At 50.3% G+C, this 15646-nt stretch overlaps 1 protein-coding gene across 4 annotated transcripts in view; it reads left to right on the top strand.

The window, feature by feature from the left end:
• The window catches only part of L3MBTL1 (L3MBTL histone methyl-lysine binding protein 1), a 36984-nt gene that overhangs the window by 13926 nt on the left and 7412 nt on the right, over positions 1–15646 (top strand). For 3 of the 4 annotated variants that reach the window (XM_077778819.1, XM_077778818.1, XM_077778820.1), the window contains exons 15-21: positions 357–471; positions 1304–1403; positions 1586–1783; positions 1874–1923; positions 4861–5018; positions 5452–5514; positions 8667–8761. In XM_077778819.1, coding sequence (XP_077634945.1) covers positions 357–471; positions 1304–1403; positions 1586–1783; positions 1874–1923; positions 4861–5018; positions 5452–5514; positions 8667–8761 — 779 coding nt within the window. Of the gene's footprint in view, positions 1–356; positions 472–1303; positions 1404–1585; positions 1784–1873; positions 1924–4860; positions 5019–5451; positions 5515–6562; positions 7378–8666; positions 8762–15646 lie in introns of those variants that run through there. The other variant, XM_077778821.1, reaches the window with a different exon arrangement.

The raw sequence follows: 15646 nt of genomic DNA, 5'->3' as shown, positions 1-15646 counted from the left end.
GCATGGCATGAATCAGACATCAGGGAGGCTGCAGGTTGTGGGAAGAGAGCTCTACATTCAAGGTCAAAGATCTGGGGTCTCACTCAAGCCTCATCTGTGACTTAACCTTTGTGGGCTTGGGCAAGTCATTTCCCCTCTCTGAGCTCATAAGTGCCAGTAAGTTAATGAGTAAAGCCCTTGGAAAGTGTGGTGGTAGAGGTGGATTTTTGTGAGGTTGGCGCCTTGGTTCTTCCAATCCAGGATCTTGCTTCTGACAGGCCCCAGGGATGGGGAGAGCCTCCTGGAGCCTGGAGGTCCTCCTGGCTGAGCTGGGCTCCACGAGGAACACCTGACCTCCAAGGGCCTTTCCTCCCCAGCTCCACTTTGATGGCTGGAGTCACGCCTATGACTTCTGGATTGATGCTGACCATCCAGACATCCACCCCGCGGGCTGGTGCTCCAAGACGGGGCATCCTCTGCAGCCCCCTCTCCGTGTGTACCCTTCAGACACTCTGACCCTCTCCTGCTGATGTCCGCCTCAACCTGCAAGCTCTGACAGTTCCCCCCCACCCCTGCAGCTCGCCCGGGGGTTCTGACCATGCACACGTGGGTCCTAGTGCCCACAGTGAGCTCTGGAATCCCACACCCCCTGCCTCAGTGGTCTCTGCCACGCTGCACAGTTGTTGGGTTTAGGGTACTGAGATGTGCAGGGCCGAGCTCACTTGGGAGCCTGTGCCTAGGAGGGAGTTATGCACCCAGGGAGTTATCTCAGCATCCACCAGAGCCACATGGAGCAGACATTATGTTTGCCGAGGAAACCGGGTTTCTTTAAATAAAATCCTGGTCTCTGCAAGAGGGGTTGGAGGTCAGGTCATTGGACTCCTCGGCTCCAAGTCACGTCGGGTATTGATCCTTCTCAGTTATTCTCCAAACCTGAGTAGGGCCCAAAGAAAGTTACCAACGCCTTGAGAGTGAAACAGGGAACAAAACAGAATAATAGGAACCTGCCTGATGCAGCTTCTAAGGTACAGTTGTGCCCACACCAGCTCTGAGTTGATCTTCTCCCAGAGGGTTTTCCTTCTCTCAGGGGCAGAGCATGGCCTGAGATTTCAACAGAATGTACGAGAGCCAAGCCCTCATTCTCGAAAGGGGGCAGATGCCCAAGAGTAGGAAATGATGCCACAGTCTAGGGCCCCTGTAGTGGGGGAACTCGCTCCTAGTGCTAACCTTCCCCATAGAAACTGTTCCTTCCCTGCCGTCCCTCCTCCCATCTCACACCCCCACCAAGGACGCTGTGCTGACTCTTTTCTTCCTGCTGCCCCAGGACCCAGAGAACCCACCTCTGCCTCCCCTGGGGGCTGTCCTCCTCTCAGTTGTCGGAGCCTGCCTCACACTAGGACCTCCAAGTACAACTTTCACCACCGGTGAGTGAAGGGCTCCTGCTAAGAGACCCTCAGGCCTTGTTCAGATAGGGGCTCTTTTACACCTACTGTGTGCAGCCAATCAGGGTTCTCCAGGCCTCTCCCAGTGGGGCTGGAGTAGGGAAGGACTCCGTGGAAACAAGCAGATTCAGCCCAACTTATGCCACCTTCTTCCGCTTCCCCAGGAAGTGCCCCACTCCTGGTTGCGATGGTTCTGGCCACGTCACAGGCAAGTTCACAGCTCACCATTGCCTCTCAGGCTGCCCACTGGCTGAGAGGAACCAGAGTCGACTGAAGGCGGAGCTGTCCGACACGGAGGCCTCGGCCCGTAAGAGGAACCTCTCAGGCTTCTCCCTAAGGAAGAAGCCTCGCCATCATGGCCGGTGCGGAGGGCAAGGGTGCAGGGCCTAGGGTCCTCTCGGGCCGGGCCGGGCACTGATTCCCTGCCACGGACCCGGTCCCTCTCTCTCCAGGATTGGACGCCCTCCGAAGTATCGGAAGATCCCTCAAGAAGATTTCCCGAGTAAGTCCTGGGTCATCTACTATGCCTTCACTAAGCACAGTGAGTGCTTAGCAACTGGTGGGATGAGTCACCAGGGGGACCTAGAGGAGACAGCTGGAAGGGAGGCCACCTCCTCCTCTCAGGCACTGGCAGAGCATAGAGCAGTGGCAGGAACACAGGAGTGTCCACGGGTTCCAGTCCCACTTCTCCTGTGGCCTTGCTGTGGGTCTGCAGGAGGGACTGTGAGCTTCTTTGGGCCTCTGGTTCTCCACTGTGTGGCAGGAGTATGCCCCCAGCCCTGTTCCCCTTGATTCTAGGCCTCCTGGGAAGGCCTTGGCTTTCACTTTCTAGCTGCGCGACCTTAAGCAAACTGCTTAATATCTCTGAGTCGCAGTCCCATTTGAAGACATGAGCAATACTTCCAAGCGTCAAGTACCTGAAATAACAGTAGTTACTAGTATTGTTTACTGAGCACCTACTATGGGCCACGCACTGTTTCAGGTGCTGTACATACACTGTCCCTGACCCTCACATGTAATGGGGACGGCATTCTCTTTTTCTGAGAGAAGAGGAACAAGAGGCTCAGAGGGTGAAGCCGCTCGCCCAAAGCCATTCGGCTCTTAAGGGGCAGAGCTGGCATTCAAACTCAGAGCTCACTCCTGCTCTGTGCTGCTGGCGTAACAGGCCAGAAGCGCCTAACCCGGATGTCCGCCCACCTCTCCGTCTCCTTTGCCTTAACTTGGGCGCCACAGCCAAGTGCCACAGACTTGGTAGCTTAAACAACAGAAATTCATTTTCTCACGCTTATGGAGGCTAAAAGTCCAAGATCAAGGTATCTGCAGGGCTGGCTTCTCCTGAGACGTCAGGTGGCCGTTCTCTCTCTGTGTCCTCACGTGGTCTGCGCTGCATGCATTGTTCTCCCAGTGTCTCCCTACGTGGGTTCGAGGACCCCAGATTGGAGGAGAGCCCACCCGAACAGCCTTGTTTTAACTTAGTCACCTGTTCAGAGACCCCCATCTCCAAATACAGTTGGCCCTTGAGCAGCAGGGACTTGAGCTGCACACAACCCTGTCAATGTGGCTTTTTGTGATTTTCTGAATGATGTTTTCTTTTCTCTGGCTTCATTTATTGTAAGACTACAGGATATAATACATATGACATACAAAATATATGTTAATTGACTGTTTATGTTATTAGTAAGGCTTCCAGTCAACGGTAGGCTATTAGTGGTAAAGTTTCGAGGGAGTCAAAGTTACACATGGATTTTTGACTGCGTGGGGTGTTGGTGCCCCTAACCCCCACATTGTTCAAGGGTTAACTGCACAGCCCTGTGCAGAAGTACTGAGGGGTTGGGCTTCAACATATGCCTTTGGGGGAACATGGTTAAGCTCATAACATGCTCCAAAGGGAGGGACAAGGTGACCAAGCCCTCCTTTGGGTGACAGATTCATCTTACATCTTCAGCACAGGGAGGGCCTGGGGCTCCTGGGTGGCTCAGTCAGTTAAGCGTCCAACTTCAACTCAGGTCATGATCTTGCGGTTTATGGGTTCGAGCCCCACATCAGACTCTGTGCTGACAGCTCAGAGCCTGCAGCCTGCTTTAGATTCCGTGTCTCCCTCTCTCTCTGCCCCTCCCCCTCTCACACTCTGTCTCTGTCTCTCTCTCTCGAAAATAAACATTAAAAACATTTTGTTTTAATGCAGCACAGGGCCTGATACACAGCAGGAACACTAGGGATCATGCCTTATTTGAGTTGAATGCACATCGTTTTAGGCTAGAAGAGACCATGAGAGATCTCCTGGCTCATTGCACAGTTTCTGGGAGGGACTTAAGCTGTTCCAGTTCTTCAGGAAGAGTCTCTGCAACAGAATCTCAGAGGCTCTGAGAGTGACTGGAGGTGCAGAGGAGTCAGGGTGAAAGGCTGAAGCTAAGGGCCAAAGGGGCAGGGAAGGCCAGTCTGTGAGGAGCGGGGGGATGGCCCCTGGGGACGGGCAGTGGCGAGCTGCAGCCATGTGTCTAGGACTAACACCTAGTGAACAAGAGGGAGGCAGCTCTCCTGGACTGTGGGTAGACAGAGGCAGGACAAGCCCCATGGGACAGTGGCCACACGACCCAAGGCCAGTCAAGGCTGGTAAGTAGGCGGGGGCCAGGTGTGTCAGAGCTGCCAAAGGTAGATGAAGTCCAGGCAGGTGAGGGCCAGGCCTGGCTAAGGATGAGGCCAAGCAGAGCAGCGTCACTCATGAGATCGTACAGCGGCCGAGGCTGGAGGCCAGGAGCCAGGACTACGGAGCAGGTCAGGAAGCAGGGTGACAGGCAGCGTGGAGTTGGCGAGGAGTCAGGGATCGCCTTCTAGGTGCCAGAACAGGCTAGGGAGCGGGTAGGGGAGAGGAATGGAGCTGGAAGCAGTGGTGGACGCTTGCGGGCTGGGTTCTCACACAGAATCGCCCTGACTCTGCCAGAGTCAGGGCAGGAAAAGGAAGGCAAACAGGACAGGCTTCTGCTGTTAGGGCTGAGCCGCTGGGATCTCGGAGGCCATCCTGGTACAAGGTATCTAGAGAACAGTCAGGGATGCTACAGCACCCCCTTGTGGGGGCCCCGGTTGCTGCAGCTTCAGAGATGGAGCTGGGTCATTCCTAACAGCCGGCTCAGAGAGTCTGTACAGTGAGGCGCTCACTTCAGGAGGAACCGGGCGGTGGACGAGGAGTCACATCTCCCTCTCGGCTCTGCAAGACTCTTAGAGGAGGCCCTGGTCCCCCCAAGGGGCATGGGTAGGAGGCCCTGGTCCCCCCAAGGGGCATGGGTAGGAGGCCCTGGTCCCCCCAAGGGGCATGGGTAGGAGGCCCTGGTCCCCCCAAGGGGCATGGGTAGGAGGCCCTGGTCCCCCCGAGGGGCATGGGTAGGAGCAGGCCCAAGGGACCAGCTGAGTCCTCAGCGCCAGCCTCTGCCTCTGCCTTCAGCACTAGCTCCCGACGCCACGCACCAGTCCCTCTTCACATCAGCCCTGTCGGCCCGCCCTGACCGCTCACTGTCCGTGTGCTGGGAGCAGCACTGCAAGCTCCTGCCGGGGGTGGCAGGCATCTCGGCCTCAACGGTGGCCAAGTGGACCATTGATGAGGTGAGAGCGAGGACCCTCCCCATTCCTCTCCCCTGCTTGGCCCTCTCACCACACCACACCCTGACGGGAGGGCTCGGGGAAGGCCCTGGTCAGGCAGAGGCAGGCACTGCACCTGACACCCCTTCCTGCTCCCCCCTCCCATCCACAGCCCCTCCTGGTGCCCGGCAGGGACTGAGACGTGGGCCAGCAGGCCTGCCCTAGTGGGTGGGGAGAGGGGCATGCTGCTAGCTCGCGTGGGGTCCAGCAGGAGAGACAGGCTTCACCTGGGCCCTCCCTCGCTCACCCAGCACCAGAGATACAAGGATCCTCTTGGGTTGACAAGAAAAAGCAACACTGTCAAAGCCCAGAGAACACCAAGTCCACCTGGGCCCCCCTCTCCCCTACACCCCCAAGTCCCCGTCTCCTTGGCAATGCGTCTTCTTTGGTTTCCAAGGTCTTCAGCTTCGTTCAGACCCTGACTGGCTGTGAGGACCAGGCACGACTCTTCAAAGATGAGGTGAGGTGAGGTGCAAGTGCAGAGTGGGGACAGAAGGGTCTCTGGGTGAGACTGCAGGGAGCAGGTGGCCTCACCACGCCGTCCCCTCTGCTAGGGAGGGCCCTCTGTCATCCCACCTGCCGGAGACTGGTCACAGTGACCCACGTCTCTGGGAAAAACGTGGTCTGGACCGTGGCCCAGCTTGCAAACCCTCTGTGTTCAGATCATCCTCAGGAAGGAAAATGGCTCCTGGAGACAGGGCCCCATTCACTCCCCTCTGCTCTCTGCCCAGCTTGTTTTCTAAACCTAGCTTCACAAGGGGACAGCAAGTTAAAGTGTGTCTTGAATAGCACAGGTGTTGCCTTTTACTGCAAGTGTCCTAACACATACTTAAAACCGAGACCCAGAAGCTTCCCAAGGATAAGAAGCCGTGAATTGTGCATAAAAGAACTCCAGCTTTACAGGCAGTGTGGACGTGAACCCCAGTTCTGCTAGTTTGAGCTCTTTATTGTCTCTGAGTCACATCTTCCTGTCTATAAGATGGAGAGAAAGCGGGTATAAGGGGTATGACGATGACAACCGTGCAGGATCATTGTGAGCATTGGACATGGTGAATGGATCACTGTACCAGACGGTCTAGTGCAGCTGTATCACCAGCGTGCTGTAGCGTAGTACAGAAATCATACCACTATGCAAGAATGCCTGATGCAGTGGGGGCTCAGTAGTGGTTCTGATTTTTAATAGTTGTCTTCGAGTAAAGAACTTTACTGTGACTCTCCTAATTTACACAGTCTGAAAACCCGGAAGGGGCCTTGGAGTTTGCTTAGGTCTTCTTTCCAAAGAATCTATGCATCCCCCTTCACCTAGAAACCTGTAGTCTCAGCCCCTCCAGGTCAGGTGCCCAGAAGAAGGAAGTGTGCTCCTCTTCCCCTAGAAGAATCTCTTTATCCAGACCCAACACAGCCAGCCATTTCTTCATAGGACCCTTGCATGGTGGGGCCCCCACCTCCTCCCCACGTGGGCTGCTTGCCTTGTGGGCTGGTGATCTTACTGTAACGTGTGTCCGCAGCTGTAGCCCGGTTTCAGACGCCTTCTCACCATCACAGAACACGCCGGTTGTGTCCTCCCTCCCTAGACGTTTTTTGGGTTTGTATTTAAAAGGAGTTTATAGAGCAGTTTTAGGGTCACAGCAGACTTGAGAGGAAGGTACAGAGATTTCCCATACACCCCCAGCCCCGACACCTGCACAGCCTCCCAGTTATCACCTCCACTCAGATTTTTTTTAATGGCGATAAAAACGTACATGGAACGAAATGCACACATCTTAAAAGTACAGTTCCACAAGTTTTGTGAAATGTGTACACCTGGAACCCAGTGCTTCAGTCAAGACGTAAAACATTTCCATCATACCAGAACGCTCTTTCTTGGCCCCTTTGTGAGCCCCTGCCCTCATGGGCAACCGCTGTTTTAATCTCTAGCACCATCAGTTAGTTTTACCTGTTCTTGAACTTCATATAAATGGGCCCAGCTCCTATTCTTTGGTGTCTTGTCTCTTTTCACTCAGTGTAACGTTTTCAAGGTTCATCCATGTTCTTGTGTATCTGGTAGTTTGTTCATTTGTATTGCTGAGTGGGGCTCCTTTTTATGAATAGTCCACAGTTCTGTTAATGGATATTTGGGTTGTTTTCTCTTCCCCTGATATAAACCCTATGATTTTTTTTAGCAAAATTTAAGTTTGCATGAGCTTTATTACAGCCACATCAGACCAGTTTGGAGGTCATGAAAGTCCCCAAGTGCCTTTTATATCAATTATCCATTATAGTCTAACCACATCTTCCACTTTGTTACTTGTACCACTGGGTTTGTGTGTTGTTTTTTTTTTAATTAACCCAATGTAAAACTTTACATTTATCCCTATTAAATGTTATTTTGTTGGTTTCATAGTCTCATTGTTTTAAATCTTGATTCTGTCATCTCTGATATTAATGAGCCTTTCCAGTCTCAGACAGCTTGTCGTTTGATAACTAAGCCTTCTGTGTTTTAAGCCACACCTTCACCACACGTGTTTCATGAAATAGAACCATGTGGTACCCTTTAGAGGTCTTCCTTTGGTGACAAGAGTCATAAGTGCTCTCTGAGTGCATGCGTCCAGCCAGCCACAGAACCACGCCGGAGGGCCTCCAGCCGCCTCCCCCTGACACCCTCCCCAGAGCACCTACCCCGTCTCCTCTCGCAGTTCAACGTGGTCTGTGATACAAAAGGATGGCCTAAGGGGCGGAAGGGTGGGCTGCCAGCAGCAAATGGAGGCTCAGTGGGGAGCAGGGCCTTTGTGAGGGCTGAGGATGATCTTTTCCAGGATCTGCTCCACGGCATCGACTTCCCCAAGAAGGAGCAGGCTCCAGGGAGTGGACTTTGTCTGGCTGGACTGATGCATTCAGACACACGGGTCAAGATTCTCTCCAGCCGGGACACAGACCCGTCATTAGAGGGGGCATTTCATGAGTGAGAAACTAGAGCAAAGCAGACAGGTGGTCTTAACGGGTAGTCAGACTGTCCAGTCCGGCGGTCAGCACTGATGATCTTAAGGAAAGTCTGCCAGATTCAGATTAAATCACCCATCCCTCCTCCCTGCCCCCCAACCCCCCTCTTAAGAATAAGGGCTCATAGGTGATATCATGTACCTCATGCTGCATCACCCAGACGCACCCACAGAGTCTGCCTGTTCACTCTCAGCCCCAGTGGAGTTATGGGGGGACCGCAACAGCTGGTGTTTTGAGGCCACTGTCAGTGAGGACTGAGAAGATATTATGCAAACACACATTGAAATCAGACCAGTCAGCAGAAAGAAAAAGAGTGTGTGTGCGAGCATGGGGAAACCAGTGGATATCTCTCTTTCCTTCTCTGTCCCCATTGCTGTCTTCCTTTTTTCCTTTCTCCCTCCCTTCTCCTTTCTCCTTTGCCTTCCTCTTCCCGTCTCTGTCCTCCGTCCCTCCTCCCATATATCCTTTACTCCCTATTCTCTTTCTCTCCTCCCCACTCCCCACGGATGCCCCACCTCCCCTTCACGCCTTGCCTTCCCCACGGCCCTCTCCACCTTCTCCCCACTTTCCTTCCACCTCCCTCCCCCAACCCCTCAGATGATTGACGGCGAGGCCTTCCTTTTGCTGACACAGGCGGACATTGTGAAGATCATGAGCGTCAAGCTGGGCCCAGCCTTGAAGATCTATAACGCCATTCTCATGTTCAAAAACGCCGATGACACCTTAAAGTGAGTGGCTCAGGGCTGGGCTCTCCTCCAGCCTGAGCTGGGCCTCCCTCCGCAGCTGATGCTTCCTTCCTGACCTGAATTCCTCATATCCCCCCCTGTGCCCCCAACACCCTCTACATCTTACCAGGGGTCCTCCTTCTCTCTGGGGCTGCTTCCTACAAGGTATGTGGAAGCAGAGGAGCCCTTGGAGTCCTGGCCCCCGCGTCCTGGGGCTCATCTGCCACCAGGCACACCAGGGAAGGTGTGACTGGGCTGGAGGAGCATTACCAGTGGAGCAGACTGGAGGTGCCCTGCCTGTGGCAGCCCCACATCTCCAGCTGACTTGTTTTGTCGCCAAAGGGTCTTTCTCAGCAGTTAAGGACAATCTGGTAAAATGGGAGGCCTCCCGTCAGAGGCTCATTTCTCTTCAGCATCTCTCCGTGCTTTTCTGTTCTTGGCTCCTGCCAAGAAGTGACCCTGCCACACACATATTCGCTCTGCTGTCTGGTTTCCGGCTGGGGCCTGGGCAATGCCCACCCAGACCCTCTGGCTCTTCCCTCCTCGATGGGTGAGCCTCAGAAACACGTTTTCATAGGCCCACTGGGAGTCTCTGGATGCCTTTCTCCCTTTTACCCACAAATGGGGGATTCCAAGCCAAGATGCATTCGTAAGCATGCCCAGTTCTGGATCAGCTAGCATTTTAGTGGTCCACAGCAGGTCCTGTTTCCGGCAGAATAGGTGGTTAGAGCCTGTTTTACCTCTGCAGGAAAGGTCAAGGCTCCATGAATGTTCCCCGTATACTCTTCCTCTATCAGGTGTGGGGAAGAGGAGTTCAAGGGTATATCAGACAATCTCGGGTCTTTGGCCAGAGGGGCAGCTCCGGCAGGCATGATGGTCCCCAAAGCTGGGCCTGGCATCCTTCCCTGCAGCCACGCATCTCAGCCAAGGCACTGCCCGTGGGGTAAGGGCCCCACACCTGCCAGGCCTGTGGCTGTGGGAATGTGCTGCTCTGTCTAGCACACATACCTCACGACATCACATTCAGCCTTTCCCTTAAATGTCTTGCTTTCGTGGAGTCTTACAAAGCCCACTTGCACTTGGGCTTTGGGAAGGTGAATTCCTCTATCTTTGAATTCTCTGTGGCCCATAAGCCTTTCGTACCACCATCTGTCTGTCCTGCACTGCCAGCCAGGTGCCTGCTGGGGGCTCTGGGACTTAGATCTTTCCGTCCAAGTAGGGGCCTGCCCTCCACTGAGCCACTGCCAAACCAGCCGGGGTGGGGCCAAGGCAGAGTGCCCAGCAGGAGCTGTCCCTACACAGAGGTGAGGAGCAACCGCCAGGCTCCTGTGGCCCCAGGTGCTGAAATGGGCCCGCAGGGTACAGAGCCAGGCCGCTTCCCTCAGTCATGTGGTATGTGTGCACCTAGGGCACACTTGGGAGTGTTCGACAGGTGCAGCTATGAGGCTCGATGTTGGGGAAGTGTCAAGGGCTATTATTGTTAAAATATGAAGCTTTATCTTTCCCACTGAAGTGGGGCACTCAAAGTTCTGTGGATTTCCTGCCGCAGTCCAGTAGTGGACTGTCTCTTATGTGGGCTCACACAGCTTTGCCGGGGTAGCCTTGCGGCCACCCAGCTAAACTCCCGTCTGGCTTCAGAGGTTCTTCCCTTCGACCCCCGAGAGGCAGCTCTGAGCACAGGCATCTTGGGAGGAAAGTGGGCAGTCCCTGCCTCTGGCTGATGCTTGAGTTTACAGAGGTCGCGTTGCCCCCTTGGCCAAGAGTAAAGAAGGGCAAGTCTGAGCCTCTCTGACTTGGTTGCTTGGGTGGTGGCAAAACTCACCAGTCCCTTGGCTTTGTCTGCTCCTCTTTGAAACTGGGGAGAGATGCTCACTGGCTTTGTGGTGTGAGGAGAGGGCAGAAGTGTGCACAGCTGTGCTGCAGAACCTCACCTGTCCCGGGGAGTGGGGCTCGGACAACTTGCCACGTGGATCTACCAACCACACTTCTAGTGCTTGCCCACAGGAAGGGCAAGGTGGACTGAGGTCCTTGAGAAAAGGGCCCCCAGGTTCTGAACTTTGAAATTTCAGCACTTTCTGCACCAACGTCAAACTCTTTGGGAAAAAAAAAAACATTAAAAGAGAGAAAGAAATCTGCCCTACTGCCCCTTCACCCCATCCTGTCCCCGGATGAGATCATCGCACCTTGACCTGGGTGCCCAGTGATGGGAGGGGTTTGGCGCCAGTGCCCATGCCATGTGCCTCTGCCCTTCTCTCCAGCAGCAGACACCGCTTACACTTTGGCCCTGGCAGCCGCTCCCAGCCCTTGCCCAGGCCTGGCTTAGGGCACTGAGGGCCTTTCTGTTTAATTTCTGAAGCAGAGAATGATCCCAGAGTTTGAAAATGAAGCCTGTTTGCACTTTCATTCACATGCACTTTGGTGGAATTGTTTTTGTATTTGCCGTGTGTGTGTGTGTGTGTGTGCGCGCGCGCGTGCATGTGTGTTCTTTAAGAGAATACTCTGGTTTAAGATAAAGTGACTCTTGAGAGAGAAAAAGTTAAAGCTGTGGTGTCTTGTCAGTGTATTGAAACAACATAAATAAACTTGGAACATCGGGATGATATGTAGTCAGAGTCTGTTCCTATTTTCATGGTAAAACATCCAGAAAACATGAAATATATATCAATAGTGCCATCACTGAAGAGAATAAAGCATTCTCTTTGTTGTTAGGCATCCTTATTCTATTTTAAAGATAAGAAACGAAGGATAAAGATAAATGGATATACCTGTCTATACTGAGAAATATAAACAATGGGAACCCCCAAAGAATAGTGTGGAAAGGGCCTGATCCTTGACAGTTTAAAAATGGTCAAGGGCAGAAAATTCAATGAAGCCTCCAGTTTTTAAAATAACATTGAACTGTCAGGTAGGGAAATGTCAAGCTGAATGGTTAGACTCAAGTTTCCCAGAGACTGTGAGCAGATGGGAAAGGGGCAGAAATGCCCTGTTCGATCACATCAATCCCTTTCTTGTCAGTATCCTTAATTTCTTTGCCCTGCTGCTCTTCCAGACTACTTAGCTAGAATACCAACCATGGAACTGTCCAAAGCCCATCTTCTCCACACCTGTCCCGGGAGCTTATCTGAGTAAGGATTGGTGCCATGGTTGACTGATGGTCTCTGGCTTTGGTGTAGACCCTCAGGGCTGCCCAGGAAACACATGTTTTTTTGTGGGGGCTATCTTTGATTTCCCCTTTCATGCTCTTCAAACCTCTTGCCCCATTACCTTCCCTGTTGTCTCAATACATGTGTTCCTCGTCTATATCACAGAGAAAATGAAAGTCATCAGGAGGAATACCTCCACCTGCCTGCCAGCTCATCTACCAATCTCCTCCCATCCATTTCCATCCTTACTTCTTTCCTCCCTATTATAGAAGAGTTGATTCTTCCACTTGTAGAAGCTAGTCCTCTACCACCCATGTCTGCTGTAAAAGGAAAAGGAACATTAAGAGATAAGAAAGGACCTTTGGAAATTTAAAATTGATTGCAGAGATAATTCAACATGCAGGTTGAAAGATAAAGTTAATATTACCCGGAAAGTGGAATAAAAAGACAAATGAAAAACGGGAAATAATATTAAAGGACTAGCTGGAGGTCCAACATACAACTAATAGGAATGCCAATAAAAGAGAACAGAGAAATTATATTTAAAAAAAAACCTTTTACAATAAGGAAATTTCACAGAGTTGCAAGATGCCAGTCACCAAGTTGAAAGGTTATACTTAACACCCAAAACAGTGGATGTAAAAGGAATGACACTAAGCTACACTATTGTGAAATATCAGAATAATGAGAACAAAGAGGATTTAAAAGCTTCCAGAAGGAATAAAACGGGTCTCATCCAAAGAAACATGAATCGATAGCACTGAACTTCTCAATAGCAAGGCTGGAAGCAAGAGAATGGAGCGATGTTTTCACAATTCCAACAGAAGGTTATTTCCACCCTAGAATTCTGTACCCAGCCGAACTGTCAATCAAATGTGAAGTCAGAAAGAACATTTTCGAACATACAATGGTTCAAACTTTTATCTCCTGTGAACCTTTCCTCAGAAAGCCACTGGAGGATGTGCTTCATAAAAATGAGAGAGTAAATCAAAATGAGGAAGAGCCCCAAAATACAAGGGTAGTTCGGGGCGTCTGGGTGGCTCAGTCTGTTAGGCGTCCAACTCATGATTTCAGCTCAGGTCATGATCTCATGCTTTGTGAGATTGAGCCCTGTGTCAGGCTCTGAGTTGACAGCATGGAACCTGCTTGGGATTCTCTCCCTCTCTCTGCTTCTCCCCCACTCATGCACACATGCTCTCGCTCTTTCTCTCAAAATAAACATTTTTTTTTAAATATGCAAGGATAGTTCAAAATAAAGTCAGTCTATGTCATACACCACATCACTAGAGTGAAGGGGGAAACATGATCATCTTGATGCAGGAAAGGTATTTGCCAAAATCCAACACTGTTTCACAAGAGAAACAAAAAACTAGGAGTAGAGGGGGAACTCTCTCAACATGATAAAAGACATCTACAAAAAAACCCCACAGCTAATATTATACTCAGTGGTAAGAGATTTTCTCCCTAAGATTGGGACAAGACATGGAAACCCACTTTCACCACTACTTTTCAGTTTCATACTGGAAGTTCTAGACAGAAATTAGATAAGAGAAATAAGTAAAAGGCACCCAAATTGGGATGGAATAAGTAAAACAATCTCTATTCATGGATGACATGATCTTACATATAAAAAAATCCACAAGAGACCTGCCAAAGCTAATAATGTAAGCAAAACCACAGGGTATAAGATTAACATATCCAAAAATCACTTGTATTTCTATATCCCAACAAACAATACAAAAGGAAAACAGGAAAGCAATTCTACTTACAACAGCATCTAAAATAATGAAATACCTGGGGCGCCCGGGTGGCTTAGTAGGTTAAGCGTCCGACTTTCACTCAGGTCATGATCTTGCGGTTCGTGGGTTCGAGCCCCGCGTCGGGCTCTGTGCTGACTGCCAGCTCAGAGCCTGGAGCCTGTTTCAGTCTGTGACTCCCTCTCTCTCTGTCCCTCCCCTGCTCACGCTGTCTCTCTCTCTCTCTCTCCCCTAGAAATAAAAAAACATTAAAAAAATTAAAAAATAAAATAAAATAATGAAATACCTATGAATAAATTTTAAAAAGGAGGTGAAAGACTTATACACTAAAAGCTACAAAACCATTGCTGAAAGAAATATGAAAAGACCTACATAAATGGAAAGACATCTGTGTTCATGGGTAGGAAGACTTAATATTGTTAACATGTCAACACTACCCAAAGTGACCTATAGATTTAAAACCTATCCAAAAATGCCAATGGCATTTTTTTGCAAGAATAGATAAGCTGATCCTTACATCCATATGGAATAGCAAGAGGACCCCAAAAGCAAAACAGTCTTTAAAAAGAACAAAGTTGGAGGAGTCAGATCTAATGATTTCAAAACTTGCTACAAATATAATTAAAACAGCGTGCTACTGGCATAAGGACAGACATAAAGACCAATGGAATAGAACTGAAAGTCCAAAAACTAACCCACACATCTATGGCCAGTTGGTTTTTGATAAGAATGTCCATTCAATGGGGGAAAAACAGTCTCTTCATCAACTGGTGCTGGGACAACTGGATCTCCACATGTGAAAAAATGCGGTTAGATGCCTACCTTATACCATATTAAAAAATGAACCCCAAATGGGTCAGTGACCTAAATATAAAAGCTAAAACTGTAGAAGTAGAATAAAACATAGAGGTAAATCTTTACAACTTTAGAATTGAAGATGAATTCTAGATGTAACACCAACTGCACAAGCAACAAAAGAGGAAACAGACCAGTGAAGTTCATTAAAATTAAAGATTTTGGTGCATCAAAGATCTTCATCAAGAAAGTGAAAGACAATCTATAGAATGGCAGGAAATACTTGCAAAGTGTCTATCTGACAAGAGTTCAATATCCGGGACATACAGAGAACTCCTAAAACATAATGACAAATAACCCAAATCAAAAATGGGCAGAGGGCTTGCCTAGACATCTCTCCAGAGAAGACGTAATGGCTAACAAACACATGAAAAGATGCTCCACATCATTTGTCGTTAGAGAAATGCCAATCAAAGCCATAATGAGCTGCCACTTCGTACCCAACAGGATGGCTGTCAGCATAAAAAAGGAAAAGAATCATTGTTGGCAAGGGTGGAGAACCACTGGCTGGAATGTAAAATGGTGCAGCCACTGTGGGAAACAGGTTACTGAGAAATTCCATTCCTGAGTATGCACCTGAAAGATCCGAAACGAGAACTTGTGTGCCAGTGTTCACTGCAGCATTGTTCACAAGAGCCAAGAGGTGGAAAGGACCCAAGTGTCCATTGATAGATGGATGGGTAGACATCCCTACAACAGAGTATTACCCAACCATAAAGAAGGATTACACCCAGAGGCACCTAGGTGGCTCAATAGGTTAAGCGTCTGACTCTTGGTCTCGGCTCAGGTCATGATCTCACAGTTCATGAGATTGAGCCCCACATCAGGCTTTATGCTGGCAGCCTGCCTGGGACTCTCTCTCTCCCACTCTCTCTGCCCCTCCCCCCCCTCAAATAAATAAACATTTTTTAAAAAGGATTAAACAGCATGGAGGAATCTTGAAAATATGATGCTAAGTGGAATAAGTCAGGCACAAAAGGACAAATACTGCATGATTCCACTTACAAGAAATATCTAGAATAGGCATGTTCACAGAGACAGAAAGTAGACTGGCAGTTATTGGAGGTTACCAGGGGCTGGGGTGAAGGGGGATGGACAGTTATTGCTTGCTGGACACAGAGTTTCTCTTTGAG

This window comes from Crocuta crocuta, unplaced genomic scaffold (assembly GCF_008692635.1).
Source record: "Crocuta crocuta isolate KB4526 unplaced genomic scaffold, BGI_CrCroc_1.0 scaffold248, whole genome shotgun sequence".
Lineage (NCBI taxonomy): Eukaryota > Metazoa > Chordata > Mammalia > Carnivora > Hyaenidae > Crocuta > Crocuta crocuta.
Note: the sequence above shows the minus strand (reverse complement) of the source record. Positions and strands in the feature narration are given on the sequence as shown.